General features: G+C 47.0%; 1 protein-coding gene across 2 annotated transcripts in view; it reads right to left on the bottom strand.

Moving 5' to 3' along the window:
* DNMBP (dynamin binding protein) overlaps positions 1 to 17,196 on the bottom strand; it is a 49,316-nt gene that overhangs the window by 8,459 nt on the left and 23,661 nt on the right. For both annotated transcript variants that reach the window (XM_081863813.1, XM_081863814.1), the window contains 2 exons: positions 2,464 to 2,657; positions 1,380 to 1,479 (listed from right to left, as the gene is read on the bottom strand). In XM_081863813.1, the coding sequence (XP_081719939.1) occupies positions 1,380 to 1,479; positions 2,464 to 2,657 (294 nt within the window). The remainder of the gene's footprint in view (positions 1 to 1,379; positions 1,480 to 2,463; positions 2,658 to 17,196) is intronic.

The following is a 17,196-nucleotide window of genomic DNA, read 5'->3' on the forward strand; positions in this document are numbered from 1 at the left end:
CAGAAGGGTGGGGGAGCAGACAGGGTGTCACCCAACACTTACACATGGGCGCCCAACAACACATCTCTCTGCCTTTTTACATACCCATGGCTATACTGATATTGAGAGATACTCTTATGTATAAGGCCCTCAAGGGCTTGGGATCAGGATACCCCAAAGATCTGCCTCCTTTGATATCTACCTACCCAAACCTTAGTGGCCCTGTTTCACAAGGCCCAGGCAGGTAAAGTGAGGTGAGTAGCACCTTCTTTACAATTTATTCATCACCAGATGAAGTTCTTATTCTCCCAGATTTTTAAAAACTGAGATTTTAAAATCGGAATTTTAATCCCACTTACTGCATATTTGGGTTTTATGTCGCTTTCTGCTGGAATTTTTTATGCTGCAGTCGCGCCGTGATCTTTAATATGGTACTACATCATTTTATCTTTGCGAGCTGCTCAGAGAACTGTATTATTGGGTCATCAATAAAAATAAATGCAACTGCATGTGGCTTGTGAGCATGAGAGTGGGTTTTGCTTACACCCACCAGCAAATTGCTTTCCCCTCTTCCATCCCGGACACCATGTAACGAGAAACCAAGAACAGGCTGAAGGCTAAGCAACTGCCATATTTAGAGCCCCCAAAGCAGGAAGGAATGATTCCCTCATGTCCTATTGACTGGTGACCCATTAAAAAACCTTTCCTTATAGCTTGATTCACTTGCTCAAGCCATCTGGAGTTACTTTTGCTTGCAAGCAGAGAAGAAGGTGCAATGCCTGCCTTGGGCTGTACTGTGCAGAGTCACTTGCTTAACCTCTGATTTTTATGTACTTTGATATGCCAGACTCCATACAGATCAGGCTGTAGGCTGGCAAAGGAACAGTGACTCTATCCCAGCCCTACTGAAGCCAGGAGACCTCAAAAGAAGAAGAAGAAGAAGAAGAAGAAGAAGAAGAAGAAGAAGAATAGTAGCAGTAGTAGTAGTAGTAGTAGTAGTTTGGATTTGATATCCCGCCTTTCACTCCCCTTCAGGAGTCTCAAAGCGGCTAACATTCTCCTTTCCCTTCCTCCCCCACAACAAACACTCTGTGAGGTGAGTGGGGCTGAGAGACTTCAAAGAAGTGTGACTGGCTCAAGGTCACCCAGCAGCTGCATGTGGAGGAGTGGAGACGCGAACCCGGTTCCCCAGATTAGGAGACTACCGCTCTTAACCACTACACCACACTGGCTCTGGTTATAAATTAAGGAAACAAAGGGAAATCAGGCCCAGGCATTGGACTTGTTGGTATAGACCACTTGAACTGTTGCCTTGTCTATGACCACTTTAACCAGCATCCTTTGCTCCACTCTTATTCCTAGGGTCAGAGATGCCCCAAAGTTTTGGGCAAAGAACCTACCAACAGCATCTGCAGCTTTCAGGGTGCTCAGCAACTGCTTAGAGAAGGCAATGACACCGTGGATGTTTCCAAACAGCCCCTCACAGTCTACCTGTGGCACCTAGGAAGCAAGGGAGTGTGTTGAAGCAAAAGGAAATTGTTTTCACGGAGGACTCTTATTTACAGATAGGCTGCTCCCAAGGACACACCCTGCTCACACAAATGAGCTAGTCCTTGGCAGCTTTCCTTCTCCCTGAAGACACAAAACATTGTGGGAGAACACCAGAGTTCTCCAGGTCTTGATGCCCAGTGACATCCCAGTATATACACAAACTGGCATCAGCACTGCCAGCATGAGCACCCGCAGGCTTGAAAGCAGCCCTTCTAGCTCCTAAGCGTCACCTAAATGGGGAACCTGTGGCTCTCCAGGGTCCGACTCCCATCAGTCCCAGCCAGAAGGGCTAATGGTCAGGGATGACGAAAACATCTGAAGAGCCACAGGTTTGATTTTGATTTAACATTTCTATTCCGCTTTTTGCAAAAACAAACACTGAGCTCAAAGTGTCTTGCAAGAATCACAATAGCAAAATAATAAACAATAAATAAAAAACAATAAACCTTACAATCACTGTACTATCAAACAAAGTAACATAAAATAAAGCAAAGTAATTCAAAATATCGGAAAATATAAAACACCATTCATCAAAATGATTAATACAATTCAATAGGGTCATAGATTCTCTATCCCAGACCTAAACAGTTGTTCTCTGCGCCCACCACACCTTCCAGGGAATGTCATCCATCAGCACCTCCATTTCACACAATATTCTGTTATCTCATTTTTATCCCCCAAGGAGTTGAGGGTGCATATAGCACCCCCTTTCCCCCTTGAGAGGGGGAAAGGGGGTGCTATATGCACCCCCTTCGAGGTAGGTCAGGCTGAGAGACAGTATGCTTAGAATTAAGGGCAGATATCTCTGGTTAAGCCCAACCCTCCATATCCAATGGCTCCAAATAGTGCTAAGTCACACCCCATCCCTGGCAAAAAAAAAAAAAAAGCCAACTGAAAGCCCACCATTGGCTGCCACAAACTGGCCACTCCCACCTGTGCCTCCTGCAGCGGCACCAGGACCATCTGCACAGACATCTCAAGGTCCCGGATGTAATCCTGCTCAGTCTGCAGCAGCTCTTCAATGACCTTTGCCCTCTTCTCCAACATCCTTTGCTCTGGGTTAGGAGTGGTGGCTGCAGTAGCCGCAGACTCCAGTGATTCCGGCTGGGAGGAGAGCAGAGTCATTTCTGAAAGAGAAGCAAATGGGATCAGGACAGAGCATCCGAGCCAACAGCTCCTTATAAAGCAGTAGTGGCAAGCTGGAAGTCCATGGGCCAAATCCAGCCTACAGATGACTTATCAGCCGGCTTCCTACTGGATGAAAGAGGCTTTTAGTTCTGGACAGCCTCCTCACTGCTGGCTTCAGGGTAGGAGAAAAGCGCCAGAAACACACGAGCAATAAAACCCACATGTTTCCGGCAAGTCTCCCACCTTCTGAGGTCAGGGTTTCCCGTCAGTGATGACTAGCTGGCTGTGGCACATAATTGAGAGGGAAAAGGGAAACAACTTGCCCCCTTGCCTTTGTGCTAGTTATGGATTTATTGCAATTATATCCCACCTCTTTCTCCAAGGAGCTCAAGTTAGCGTAGGTGGTCCTCTCCCTCCTCATTTAATAACACAACAAGCCTGTGATGTAGGTTAGACTGAGAGGCAGCGACTGGCCCAAAGTCACCCAGTGTCCCAAGGTCCTGGTCTAACATTCTAACCACTATACCACACTGGCTACACTCTAGGTTAGACAAAGAGGTTATCAAGTTGATTGACCACAGCTGCATGGCCACACATCCCACAAGTCAGGGACACAATATCTGTGGAAGGTACAAGTTGAATGATCACGCCACGGCTGCATGGCCACACATCCCACAAGTCAGGGACACAATATCTGTGGAAGGCTCTAGCCGGGGAGGGCAGGGTATAAATAAATTTTATTAGTATTATTATTATTATTAAGTCCTCCAATAGAGGCATGTCATGACGGAGCCAGTCAGAAGAGAGGCTGCCTAACCAACACATTTTTAACACATGCTTTTATGCCCTACATATTTCTCACTGGGTTAATTGTATTACTTAAGAAGACTGTGCAACAATTGTGGGCTGCTCAGCTAAGATTTTTCTTCCCCAATCCTATGCACTGCAGCCACCACAAGGCAAGTAAAACATCCGAGGGAGGGTTTGTGGTTCAGTGGCAGACCACAGACTTTGTATGCAATAGGTCCAGGTTCAATCTGTAGCATTTCCAAGAAGGGTGAGAGAGATCCCATCTGAAGCCCTACGAGGCTGTTGCCAGATTGATGGGCCAATGGACTGACATGGTGTGTGTGTGTGTATATGTGTATATCTATATACACACATACATATATGTGTGTGTGAGAGAGAGAGCGTGCTTATTTTGTTCCCAACATTTGAGGTAATTTGAAAAAGGTTTTAAAAACAATACGTGCCCCACCCTCATACAACATTTCAGTCACCCCATGCTACAACAGTTGTAAACAAACTAGTATAAGAGCAATAGGCAGGAGTTTGCAATGTATGTCATACAAAAAAAGGTGTGAGAAAAAGATCAGAACTCCTCACAACCCAATCCTTTTATTCAGAAGCGAGGTACACAGAGTTCAACAGGCACTGCTCTCAAGGAAGAACACATAGGTTTGAACCCTCAGGCTCAAAAAGGACACTGACAAACTGGAACATGTCCAGAGGAGGGCAACCAAAATGGTCAAAGGCCTGGAAGCGATGCCTTATGGGGAACGGCTAAGGGAGCTGGGCATATTTTAGCCTGGAGAAGAGGAGGTTAAGGGGTGATATGATAGCCATGTTCAAATATATAAAACGATGTCACATAGAGGAGGAAGAAAGGTTGTTTTCTGCTGCTCCAGAGAAGCGGACACGGAGCAATGGATCCAAACTACAAGAAAGAAGATTCCACCTAAACATTAGGAAAAACTTCCTGACAGTAAGAGCTGTTCGACAGTGGAATTTGCTGCCAAGGAGTGTGGTGGAGTCTCCTTCTTTGGAGGTCTTTAAGCAGAGGCTTGACAACCATATGTCAGGAGTGCTCTGATGGTGTTTCCTGCTTGGCAGGGGGTTGGACTCGATGGCCCTTGTGGTCTCTTCCAACTCTATGATTCTATGGTTCTATGAAAAAGGAGGATTAAGGCTGCAATCTTATACCCACTTAGCTTGCAATATATATGCCTCAATGAACTCAGTAGGACTTACTTTTGAGTACACATGTATAGGATTGCACTGTAAGAGAATAAGGTTTCATTCTGAAGAATACAAAGTTCATTTTAAGCCTTTCCACTTAAGCACTGCATTGGCATAGGAAGACTGGAAAAAGAAAATATACTAAGGAGCTTATTCATTTCTTTATATCACTCTAGAATGATACAATACACCAGTTATAAATTAAATTAGTACATGGTATCTCTCAGATGCAGCTGACCTATGGAACTGTCTGCCACCAGAAGGCACAATCACCAACAGTAGCAACAGACAAAAATGAGTTTGTAAAGGATCCAAGCAAGCTAAAAAAAATTTCAAAACACTGAGAGCTATAATAATTAGAGCAAATGCTCACCACATATTCACAGTTACAGATAGGTAGCCGTGTTGGTCTGCCATAGTCAAAACAAAACAAATTCCTTCCAGTAGCACCTTAAAGACCAACTAAGTCAGTTCTTGGTATGAGCTTTCGTGTGCATGGTATCTGAAGAAGTGTGCATGCACACGAAAGCTCATACCAAGAACTGACTTAGTTGGTCTTTAAGGTGCTACTGGAAGGAATTTGTTTTGTTTTCACATATTCACAGGCAGAGTTGTTCACCTGTCACTTTAAGCTATAGGGCAGGGGTAGGCAAACTAAGGCCCGGGGGCCGGATGTGGCCCAATTGCCTTCTCAATCCAGCCTGACGGAATCAGCATGTTTTTACATGAGTAGAATGTGTCCTTTTATTTAAAATGCATCTCTGGGTTATTTGTAGGGCATAGCAATTCATTCATCCCCCCCCCCCAAATATAGCCCGACCCCCCACAAGGTCTGAGGGATGGTGGACCGGCCCTGAAAAAGGTTGCTATAGGAGTCATGACTTATTAGGGGAAATAATGTTCCTGATTCTTTCACATGCCTATGGACCGGAATCAGGTACTTTAAGGCTGCCGTTTTATACACGCTCACCTGTAAGTCCCAGGGAACTCCAGGGGGCTTACTTCTGAACAGACAAGCATAGCATCCTACTGTAATAGCACAAGAGGAAGACATACAAAGCTCCTTGAAGCAAGTGGATCATTATGTGCCGCTGCTGGAGGACAGGAAATGGAGCTGGATGGGTCATCCATCAGTTTGATCCACTAAAACTAAAATTGTGTTTACTACTGAAAGACTCAACACACCACTGTCGTCTAGGAGACTTGAGAGAATGGGTAACGCCAGATCCTATCTTTTTTTTGCAACCATCTGCTAAGCTAGAAGACATCCCCAGCCCTCAAATCACTTGGCGTGCCTTGCCTGATTTTTAAACAAAGGCACCCACGTCCACTGGAAGGGGAGGGGGAGCTACTAGCCACTCTTAGAACCACGCGATGGGGAAGGGTTAGGAAAATTGCAAGTTAAGGAGGAGTTGGAGAAATCCTTTCATTCCACAACAGCAATGAAGTCCGTAGTAGCAGTAGAACAACAACAACAACAACAACAACGGGAGTTCTGTACACAAAAGCACTGCCGGGTGAACTTTCGACAGCTAGTGCCCACTTTGGCAGGGACACAAAGCGACCGGGAAGGCGATAGGCGTCGATCAGGAAACAACAGGGGGGAGTTATGCAGAGTGAAAACCGTGCAATGCGCGGCTCAAGCTCAAGCTCTTGCCGGCGGCTGCGGACTCGCGGCGAACTCGAGAGGCAGCATTCCACGCCGCGTCCGTGGGGCTGAGGCTGCGACTTCCCTCCCCGCGGCGGCAGGAGAGAGGGGAGAAGAGGGGGCGTGGCTCTGGGTAAGAGCCGTCCAGGCAGGTGCTGGAGAAAGAGGATCGGTTCCGATCCAGCACCGCGCAGGATAAGAGCAGCAGCTGGGGAGGGATCGAGAGGGGGATCCCCAACCGTAACCCATCTCCGCCCCCTGCCCGCCACTCCCTCCCCAAATTCCTCACCAAGCCGAGCTCAGAAGTCATCCCCGGCCCCACCTGCTGCTGCTGCGGCTCCAGATGGGGGCCCATCACGTACGCAACCGGCAGGGTAGGCGGACGAAGCTGACCCCGGCCAGCCCAGCCCCCAGCCCTTCGGGTATTAGCATCTCAATGGTCTTAAGGGAAGGAGCGGCCACCCGGGGTCGAGCAGAGCCAAAGCCCGGCGCTGGGAATCCGGAGTGGAGGAGGACCCTCCTTCCTTTTTGCAAAGGCGCCTCCCCAGTCTGGCTACCCCGCTCCGGACTGCGCTCGTAAAGTCCCCCCCCCCCCCGGCTGGTTCTTGGCGCAAAGTCTGCTGCGGTCAGAGCGAGCAGAAGGCCAGTCTGCTAGGCAGCTGAGCTGTTGCGCCGAGGGAAAGGAGAGGACGCGGGAGACAAGGGACCAGGTGCCAGGCAGGTCCTTGCACAGCTCAGCACCCCTGGGACCGCAAGGCAAAGCTAAAAAAGGAGAGCGGCAGGAGGAGGAGGCCGGGAAATTGGCGGCGGCAGCAGGAAAGCAGCGCCGCCCATACCTGCGTCTTCGTGACCCACTGCCGTCTTTGCCCTTCCATGCAATCACGGCCAAATCTGGGGCACAACGAGGGCGAGGCTGCCTGCCCGGGAGGCGACAATAGCAGCCCTCTTCCCAGGGGGAATGGAATCGGAACTGGGAAGAGGCGCCTAAAACAGGTGCCCCTCCAGTCTGGCGCAGCTCGTGGAAGTTCGGGCAGGGCAGAGCCGGCTCCTGGTTTTTTATCTCACCTGCTGTTGTCTTGACTCCGGCCAGCCGCCTGGCTCAGGTTCACAGGCTGATTCCTGGGGCCCAGCAACCCCCAGGCCTGGCATTTCCCAGGCATTTGCTCTTTTTTAAAGGGAAAACATCCAGCAGACTCTTCCTCTCCCCGCAGCATTCCTTTGTGACCCATCAGCTCCAACCGCCCCGCAGAGAGAGAGAGAGAGAGGCACTTGTGCAATGTTTGGTTAGGCAAACAAGCAATTCACAATACAGTAGTAAGCAGGGATGCCAACAGAAGGCATGTATTTCCCTCTGTGGCTGCTGAAGAAAACTTTATCAAGCAGAACAAGCTTTCCCTCTTCCCTCCAATTAACTCCTTCCATGTATATATTTTGACCCCCACCACCTGCAGAACAGGCACTTCTCAACAGCGATATATCTCCCTCCCCAAATTCAAAGAGATTGTGTACTTTTGCTTGTTCTTATGAGATAAAGATGTTCCATTGCCTCTGCGTTTAAACTGGTCTTTTAAAAAACACATGCATTTATTCTCAACAGTTTGGTAAACAAATAAAGCCAACCCCAATGGGCACATAATCAGCTGGCACAATGAACAGGGTTGATGTACCCCACCCCGATCTGGGTGCCAGATCTCACGATTCTGTAAGCGTGAGCTGAATTTTGATGAGCTGAGCCCATCTCTGTGTCTCTGCTACTGGCTGGGCTGTTGTTCTCCCTGGGCTGGAAGCTGATCAGCATGCATTTTAAGTCCCACTCCCACTGCCTGTGTGACAAACACTGTTCTTGGCAGAGGAACACACATGCATGCCCTTTCAACCATAAGCCTGCTGTGCATAGTGAGGCAGCCCAAAATGCTAATGCGTCATTCCACAATAGTATGACAAAGGGCTGGAAGAAGGCCATCCCAAAAGGGCAGAATTCGCAAGGCACTGAGGCATCACAGTGCTACAGTGTGCTTTTACACAAGCGCATTGTTCATCCATGGACTGCTCCTCACTTGCTCAGCAACTCGCTTACCTGCACCAAACCTTGCATCTCCCACCACTCCTGGGCCTGTTTCCATAGCTTCAAAATAAGGGGTCAAGATACTAAGTCTGAAGATTTGCACCCTGCCTTTCAATCAAACAGTTTTCAAGGTTGCTTACAACAGGTTGCAATAATACACATGCGCTCCCAAGCTCACACAACCCAGCAGCCCTTGGGCTGATAGATGGGACCAGAATGGGCTGCTCTTTGGTTCTGTAGTCCCAGAGGCCTCGTGATATATGGGCTCTTCGCCTGGGAGGCACTAAATTCCATCCAGAGTTGCAGCCCTCCATCATGCTTCTCTGGTACAGTTACTATCTGCATGATAAGATCAGTGCTAGCTCTCCAGCAATAGCTAAAATGTTCTCTACATCTGGGTGCTCGTAGGAGGAGTGGCACAGATAGGCAAAATAACTCTGTGCATCACAAGGTCCTCAGAAATATTTTCAGTATCTGTGGAGAAAGAGCCACAATCCTCTCCCAGGGACATTGACATAGAATCATAGAATTGTAGAGTTGGAAGGGATCTAGAGGGCCATTCTAGTCTGACAGCCTGCAATGCAGGAATATGCAGCTGTTCCACATGGGGATTGAACCTGCAATATTGGCATTATCAGCACAACACTCTAACCAACTGAGCTGTCCAGGGTTAGTGGCTGGCTCAGGGAGCCCAAACCCCAGGTATTTTGCAGCAGGCTGCATCTCTCCTGTCCTCCCCACTCTTAAAAACTTATAGAGTAGCTGGGGTGTGTAGCAGAGCACAGTAATGGTGAGACACCAGCCACTCACTTCCTTAATTTCATGGTACATATAAATTTGTGCAAATTTGTGTTACAGGCCTATGCCTTATACTATACGTGCCTAGAAATAACCTGGGTGCACGTGTGTCAATGCCACACATAGAACTGCAGGGTTTCTCCTTCCAAGCCCCAAGATATTTCACATTTTCAAGAGGGAGAGCACGCCTCCAAGTTGCCTTTCATCTGGCTGACTCTGGTGCCTTTGATGGCCTTATGACAGGGTGCTTCTGAGCTATCACTAGTTTTGGACAGGATTCAATCACATACTGCGCAACAAACCCCCTTCCCCCGAAGAGCAGACTTGCGATAAGCAAAGTGACAGAAACATGAGCTGGAAAGCGTGGATGTTGCTTGATACAACATCATCTAACCTCCCTGTGAACAAATCAGAATGGAGAGCAGACATCGTCTAGTCTCCTTGCAAATCAGGGTGCATGCTTAATAAACAAATGCAGTTTTGCTCATCATTGCACAATATATTTCCTTGATGGTACAGGTGTCTTGCCAGAAAACAAGGCAGCAGAAAACAAAGCAGATCCCTTTTACCGGAAGAACCTAGGAAAGATTTCACTGGCTAAACAAAAAGCTGATGGGGTCTCCTGGCCCAGACAAGAACATGTTGCCTTTGGGGGTGGGGAGTGCAAACAGGGCTCCTCAGAGGCCCCCTGTTGTTGCTGCCTCAGCCACTGACTGACTGCCCTGCCCACCCTCTTCTCACTCACCTCCCTCCTTTTTTCAAGCATCCAATAGCAGGTGCATTGTTTGTGAAATCCAGGCCAAGAAGGTGTGGCCCCTGCTGGAATGCGCAAGGAGACTGTGTGGTGCGTAAGTACCCAGAAACAACGTGGCAGCCCAGCACAGTAACTGCTGCTGCCTCTGCAGAAAGTAATTCCCAGGGCATCTGGCCAGCGCATGGAAACCATGACCCAGAGGACAGAGGACATTCCATTGGTGTGACACACAAGCTGCCGCCATTTCCAAATGAAAGCAAGTTTCTGTTTCAGACTTCGCTGCTTTGTTGCCTTGCAGCAGCGGAGCAAAATAGAAGAGAAAGCAAAAAACAAAAACAGCCTCAGGAGATTACAGTGGGAGGCATGTAGAAGAACTAGACAATTGATAAATAGCTGAAGCTGGCACCCTGGTCTGTGACTCAAGAGCCTCCTGCCTCAGATACTGGGGTAATAAATTCATGAGAGCACATGTGGGCCTGGAACGAAAGAAGGCACTCCAAAATGCTCCAGGGTTCCAAACAGCCAGGCACACCCCTTTCCAGAATATTCTGTTCTGTCACCCACTCCCTCTTCTTCCCTGCACCAGTCAGACAGTCCTCACCATCCTCATTCAGGAAGGAAATTCACCTCCTGATGTCACTGGCCTCAAACACCCAGCCTCAGTCAGCATGGCGAACCACTGGGGATTATGGGAAGTTCAACCACACCTGGAAGGCCTCAGGTTCGCTCCAAATCTCCTGGCTCCTCCTCCCAGCAGCTTAATGTAGATGTTCAAAGCCAAGAGGGACACAAAGGCTGGAATTCTCAAAATTAGTACCGCTGGGCAGAGCAGCAGTCACTCAACACTATCATCTGGGACCTGCCTGATAAGTAGAAACAGAACCACAGCAAAGTATGCCTATCTTGTCAGACAGCCCATGAGCCAGATAATTAAAAACAACCCCAAAGTCCAATGTAAGTGGTCTCTGAAAGCAGCTGAGAGATGGAGAGGAATCAACAGTCGTATATTCCCCCTGTCTATTTCTAAGCCTAGAAGATCCACCAAAATGTCCAAGGAGATTTCAGAACCAAATGTGGACTTAGTTGTTTATTACATTTGTATCTTCCCCTTCCTCCCCAAGGAGCTCTGAGTGGCAAATATTAGTAACCTTAAAATCAGTAACTGCATTTTATTGGTTTTAAATGTTTTCAGATATTCAAAATGTTTTGGGTGTTTTTAACTGTTTTGCAAGGTTTGAAATGCATTAGGGAGGGGGTTCCACAAAAGGGGAATGACCACCAAAAGGCCCTGCATGGGTCAACTGGACAGTATCTAGAAGCCATCAGAGATGGGAAGCCTCTTGCTCTTCCCTGTCAATGGGCTGCATTGGGCTACACATCTGTCAGGGGCTTTATACTGGTAGTGTGTAGGGGCACATCCAAAGGTGGGTGGGGCACCTGTTCTCTCTCTCTCTCTCTCTCTCTCTCTCTCTCTCTCTCTCTCTCTCTCTGCCACCCCTTTTCCCCATTACCCACTCTTCTTACCACTTACATGAAATTAAGCCGGGGGTCACAGGTTGCCCACGCTTGCTCTAGATAACCAGTTTCATCCAAAAACTCATGGAGCTAAATGACACAACATAATCACCTTATCCAAGAATGGCTACTCTGAAACTCACTGAGTTATTCATGTCATAGAGAGTTGAATCATTAAAAAAACAAGGAAAAAGTTCCAGGTGGCATAACTGGTAGATTGCTGATATGCCTCATAGTGTATCATGACAACAAGGTTTGATATTGTCCCCTATGTTTTTCAACATCTGGGTGAATCACCCCAACTTATTCATAGGCTATGCCCACATTCTCAGCTGGCATCGACTGACATTAATCTAAACACTGAGCACTAACCAAAGCCCTGAGCACTTCCTGCACCATTATGTGTATGAGTTTGGTTGCCTTGATTACTGTGAGCATGTCTATCACCAGACAGCTAAAACAGGGCTAGGGAACATGTGGACCTCCAGATGTTATTAGACTCTCATCAGACCCAATAGGTAGGAATAATAGTTGTTGCTGAACAACATTTGGAGGGTCACAGGTTCACTACCCCAGGGACTTTCAACAACAGAATGTTCCTTGTTGACTGGAACGCTCTCTCCTCAGACTTTGGAAAGGGAGACCCTTCTGAGAGTGGGAGAAGCAATGTCTGAATATGGGAAAGACAAAGTCAGTTAAAGCTGGAGTTCAGCTGGGTGGAAACTACTGTGAAAGCTGCAGGGGTCCACACATTTGTTCTTAGAGACTGATGCGAGATTAGTAGTTGGGCAGCCTGTTTTGAGGAGCCTGCTTCTCTGTTTACAAAACCTGTGCTTGTATATTAGTATATAAAGAGATCACAGACAGCATAAGCCTCCAAAGAAAACTAAACCCTGTAACCTTGCCTCTGGATTTCTGATTGTTTCAGGAAGTGGGAGAACTTAGCATTATACTTAAGCATTATATTCATTAACCTCTTTGGGCCTTTTGTAGCCAGGCTGGACTACTGAAGTGTTACAGAAAAATATAAACAGTGCAGAGCCAGATGGACAGACGGCTAAGGAAGGATTAAACTTTAGTTGAGAAAAGATTAAAACCGCCAACTTCCACTAGCTAGTCTAGCAAGGAGCGATAAGGGCTGCACCCATTTGCTAACGGGGAGAACCAATCACCATTTCTGCATTTTTCCTCCAGCAATGGATGACTAAGAAGTGCCTAAACACTTTGCAAACATCGAAGGGCGAGAACTGTACTTCAGGCTGCAGATACCAAGTTGCTTGCTTAAAGAAAATCAAGATAACTCTGGTGGTTCTGGAACGTGCTGGTGGCATGGCAGGGAAAAGCTAAAGGGAAGGCTAGCTAGATATGCAGTGCTCCTCACAATGGGATGTGCCTAGCATGAAACATAGAGGGCTGTATATAGAGCAGAGCCAGCACTGGTGCAGCAGTAGCTACATTTCCTCTCCTCCCCTATGTGCCCCCCAAATCTTCTCCAGTGCCCCTCAACCTTCTAGAGCTGAGTTGGGGGGGTGCACTGCAGGGGAGATGAGAGATGGGGAAAGGTCAGTTCCACTAGTGCAGCCCTTGCACTCTGTGCACCCTACCATGGTTCTGATACCTCAAGCATGCAGCATATGTATGTGAGCCCTCAACAAAATGCATGACATGGCAAATCCTGGCAACGAGGCTGGCCTCTGCCTTTTTGTAGCCTGAAGCCAAGGCTAAGGTCATCATGCAGCCTGAAGCTAGTTTTCTGACTATTTTCTGACGATAACTGATCGTCAAAGCAGAGACAGAGATGGAGAAGATGGGCTGCTGACAGGCAAGACCACCAATTCCCTTTTGAAGAACTTCTTTCTAAGCAAGACAGGACACAAGCCCTTTCCTCCTGGCTCTTTTAAAGGCATGCAGAAATGTAATGTTTAAAAAACAAACAAACAAACCAAAAACAGATTTCGCATGGATTTTTCTCCCACTGAGCCAGGCTCCCGCATTCATAAAGCAATTGATAGGCAGACATATCAGCAACTCAAACACTGATTCAATCAATGGCATTGTACCAAATGAGGGATGCATCTATTTCTTGTCTGTGTCTGTAGCACATATTTATTCAAAAGTCTGTCCTATTTCCATGTCAATCTGTGATGATTATTATTTTTACACACAAAAATGTGCATTATTTCTGAATGCATTTCCCTCACAAAATAGGTATTTTAGTACACATTCCACCTTAAAATGCATGCTTCACTATGTATTTTATCCAAAATCAGAGGACTGCATCATTGAATTTTGAGAAATGCAACAAAACAGAAGAATTGTATTATCTGCCTATGGAAGTGCAAGTCAGAATTTGTATGTTTCAAAATGCAGAAGAAATGACACCCTGAGACCTGCTTACTTGCACCTCTTCCTCCTATGTTTCCAGCAAGGCTATTTGCCTTTATTTTTTGCTAAAGCATCTTTTGTATATTTATGTAATTAAAACTGCATTTCCCTCCAAACTCTCACCACCCTCCCCATTTTTTAAAAGCTGAAAAGCTGCTCCAGGAAGGGAATTACGGGAAGGTGGGTTTGTGAGGTCATAAGTTCCAGCTAATTAGCAAAATGCCCACCCAGCTCTTGCAGCAACTGAGCTTAATCCTGGAGAGAAGATTGTACAAGACTGAACAAAATGTGTTGAGTAGGCTTCACACTGTCCAAATGATGTGCATTTGAGTGTACTCTTGGGGTTCTCACAACCAAGCACCATCATCTATGGCACCTAAACTATGATCCCTGCAGCTGGATTAGGCCTTTGTAACATGACCAGGTCTCCTCAATTGCTCAGATCAGCAGGGAAAGGTGCGTTATGCAAATGTAACTTAATCAGCAAGACAGACTCGCCATGTAAATAGCCACTTATGTCACTTATCCACTGTGTTTCTCTCAGGGAGCACACATAACATTTGGAAGCTAAATACGTACCAGGAAGCTGTAGTCAGCTATGGCTCCCCAAAGTGTATCCAACCCACGTGTTTACATACAGCATTAATCAAGCCTGGACATCAGACATTCAGCAGTCTTGTTTTCTACATATTTGTTCAGTGGGAGGGTTGAATGGATGGTGGGGGAAAGAGATATTTGACAAGTGGGGAAAATCTTTGACCCTCCAGATGTTGCTGAACTGCAGTTCTCATCATCCCTGGTCATTGGCCATGCTAGATGGACCTGATGGGAGTTGTAGTTCAGCAACATCTGGAGGGCCAAAAGTTCCTTAAGCTTGGCTTAGGGACTTAAGTTTTCCGGCATCCTTATTTGCACAGCTCTAATTAGTGTATTGCAGACTCTCTTGTGTGTCTGTTTTCTGACCTTTTGTTCACCCTTGAAGAATGTCAGGAGCCAAAGTTCATGTGGTTAAGTGGTACCCAGCCCTGCCCGGACCAAAGGTGCATATGACAGGTCTACTCTACAGCGTCTGCAGCATATCAAACAAATCCCACATATTATTGCATCCACCAACCATACATAGAATCTCCACACTGTTTACTGTGGGTTCCTTATCTGCTGAGCTCAGCACCAGCCACGGGACTCCATCTGCAGCTCCCTCTTCCCTGCTACAGCCACCGGCTTTACTCCCTAGAGATTTTCCAGGATAGCAAGGTCTGTGCTTATTTTGCAAAGTACAGAATTTGGTTTGGCCACCAAATTTAACACCCTGATTACTTCCATCATCCTTTAAAGTTAGGTTTTTTGGAAAGGCATTTTCTAGACATTAAGGCTGCTAAAAATAAATTTTCCTGTGCCTGAACAGAGGAAAGGAGCATCAAGTAAAACTTTAAGTAGTCAGTGACTGGGACTTCTATGTCCTTCATAGTAAGTTGTTGTTGTTGTTGTTGTTGTTGTTGTTGTTGTTGTTGTTGTTGTTGTTGTTGTTGTTTGTTGTTGTTGTTGTTGTTGTCGTCGTCGTCTCAAAGCTTTTTACAAAATAGTACTAACAAACACATCCCACCCACTGGAAGAGGCCACAGACATCTAAAGTCCTGCAAAGGCAAGGTTGAAGGTCCAGGTAAAAATAAACTTTTTATCTGTAGCTATTTAGCACTCCCCAGTGACTAGCAGAAGCATTATAAATGAGCCCCAATAAGCAAAGTTGCTTAATATGTACACAGTTGCATGCAAAAATCGGTTTTTTAAAACTGGGATTTCAGCTGAATTTGGGATATCTTAGCTCAGATTTCTTGTTTATTAGTACAGATTATCAATTGCCTGATGACAGCTAATTCTGCTTTCCCTTTTCTAGTCCAGGATCCAGCTGATGACAAGGCTGCAGGAACACTGAGCAGCAGAGGCTCCCACTAGCAGCAGCAGCAGCAGCAGCAGCAGCAGTCAACAAGCCTGCCCCACCAGTTTTCCACTGTGCCAAGTTTTGCGTTGCTACTCTTAAGGCCAAAAGAAGTCTGCTGGGGAGGGCGACGGATGTGCAAACCCAGAGGGAAAGAGCCTTCCTTTTGCTAAAGTTAAGCACTATGCACACCGATGGTGCTATAATAGCAACAACATTCATTTGCAACACTCCATATACACCCCACATTTCAGCATAATTGCTGAAGAACACAACTGGGTGGTTCCTGCTGCTTTTGAACACAGGAAAAAACAATAACCTTGCTTGACCTGAGGCAACTTCCACAGAAACTGTAAGATGCTGCTAGCTTGGGATGCAGAGTGACAGAAAAATGTGTCCCATTGCAATTCAGCCACCTTTCATAAGGAATACAAACTAACCACACCAAAATGGGGAAGGGCTATAGTTCAGGGGTAGAGTATCTCTTGTGCATGGAGGAAGTCCCAGGCTCAATCCACAACATCTCCCGCTAAGGCTGGGAGAGATCCATGCCGGAAATCTTACAGAGCTGCAGCTGGTCAGTAGAGAATACTGAGCTGGATGGACCAATGGTCTGATTCAGCAGAAGGCAGCTTTCCATGTTCCAGAAATGGCTAGCCCAAATATGCAAGAGTTACTGCAAAGCCTGTAAGCCGCTCCTACTAGGGCAAGTGTAAACACGGCCACCACAGCACTGAGAAACCAAGGGACACTAAAGCAAGACCTCTTGCAGCAAGAGTGTCCCACTCGGACATATTCTGCACTTTCCTGGAATTGCGCACGAGTGTCACTCCACAAAATTCCAGGAAAGTGCACAATCCATCCCTTGGTTTTTCAGTGCTGTACGGCCATGTTTGAATTGCCCTAGTAGGAGCAGCTTACAAGCTTTGCAGTAACACTTGCACCACGTAACAGCATAACAGAGATGCAAAGGCTGGTTTCAAAGAGCTGCCTAGGGTCTAACCCTGTGCTTGAAACCTGAGCATCTAGGAAGCCAGGCTCACACCTGGGCAGGGAGCATGGCAGGGAGCCCCTGGCAGGGCAACAGCGCATTGCAAACCTAACAAAACGGCACAAACATTCCTGGCATAAGGGACTTGACTGGCAAATGCCCAGCCCAAGAGGGGAAAAACAAGGCACAGCCACAAAGGAGAGCCTAAGGAGAAGGCTGTCAATTAGCACACACTGAGAAAACAACAATTAACCTTCATAATATCCCAGATGATTGACATAACAGGTGTTTTCTTTTCAAGTGCTGCTGTAGGGAAGGGCTGTAGCTCAATGACAGAACACCTGCAGATCTCAGGTTCAATCCTCGACATCTCCAGGTAGGGATGGGCAAGATCCCTCCCTGCAACCCTGGAGAGCCACTGCTGGTC

The sequence above is a fragment of the Podarcis erhardii genome, assembly GCF_964252035.2.
Source record: "Podarcis erhardii genome assembly, chromosome: 5".
NCBI classification, from domain to species: domain Eukaryota; kingdom Metazoa; phylum Chordata; class Lepidosauria; order Squamata; family Lacertidae; genus Podarcis; species Podarcis erhardii.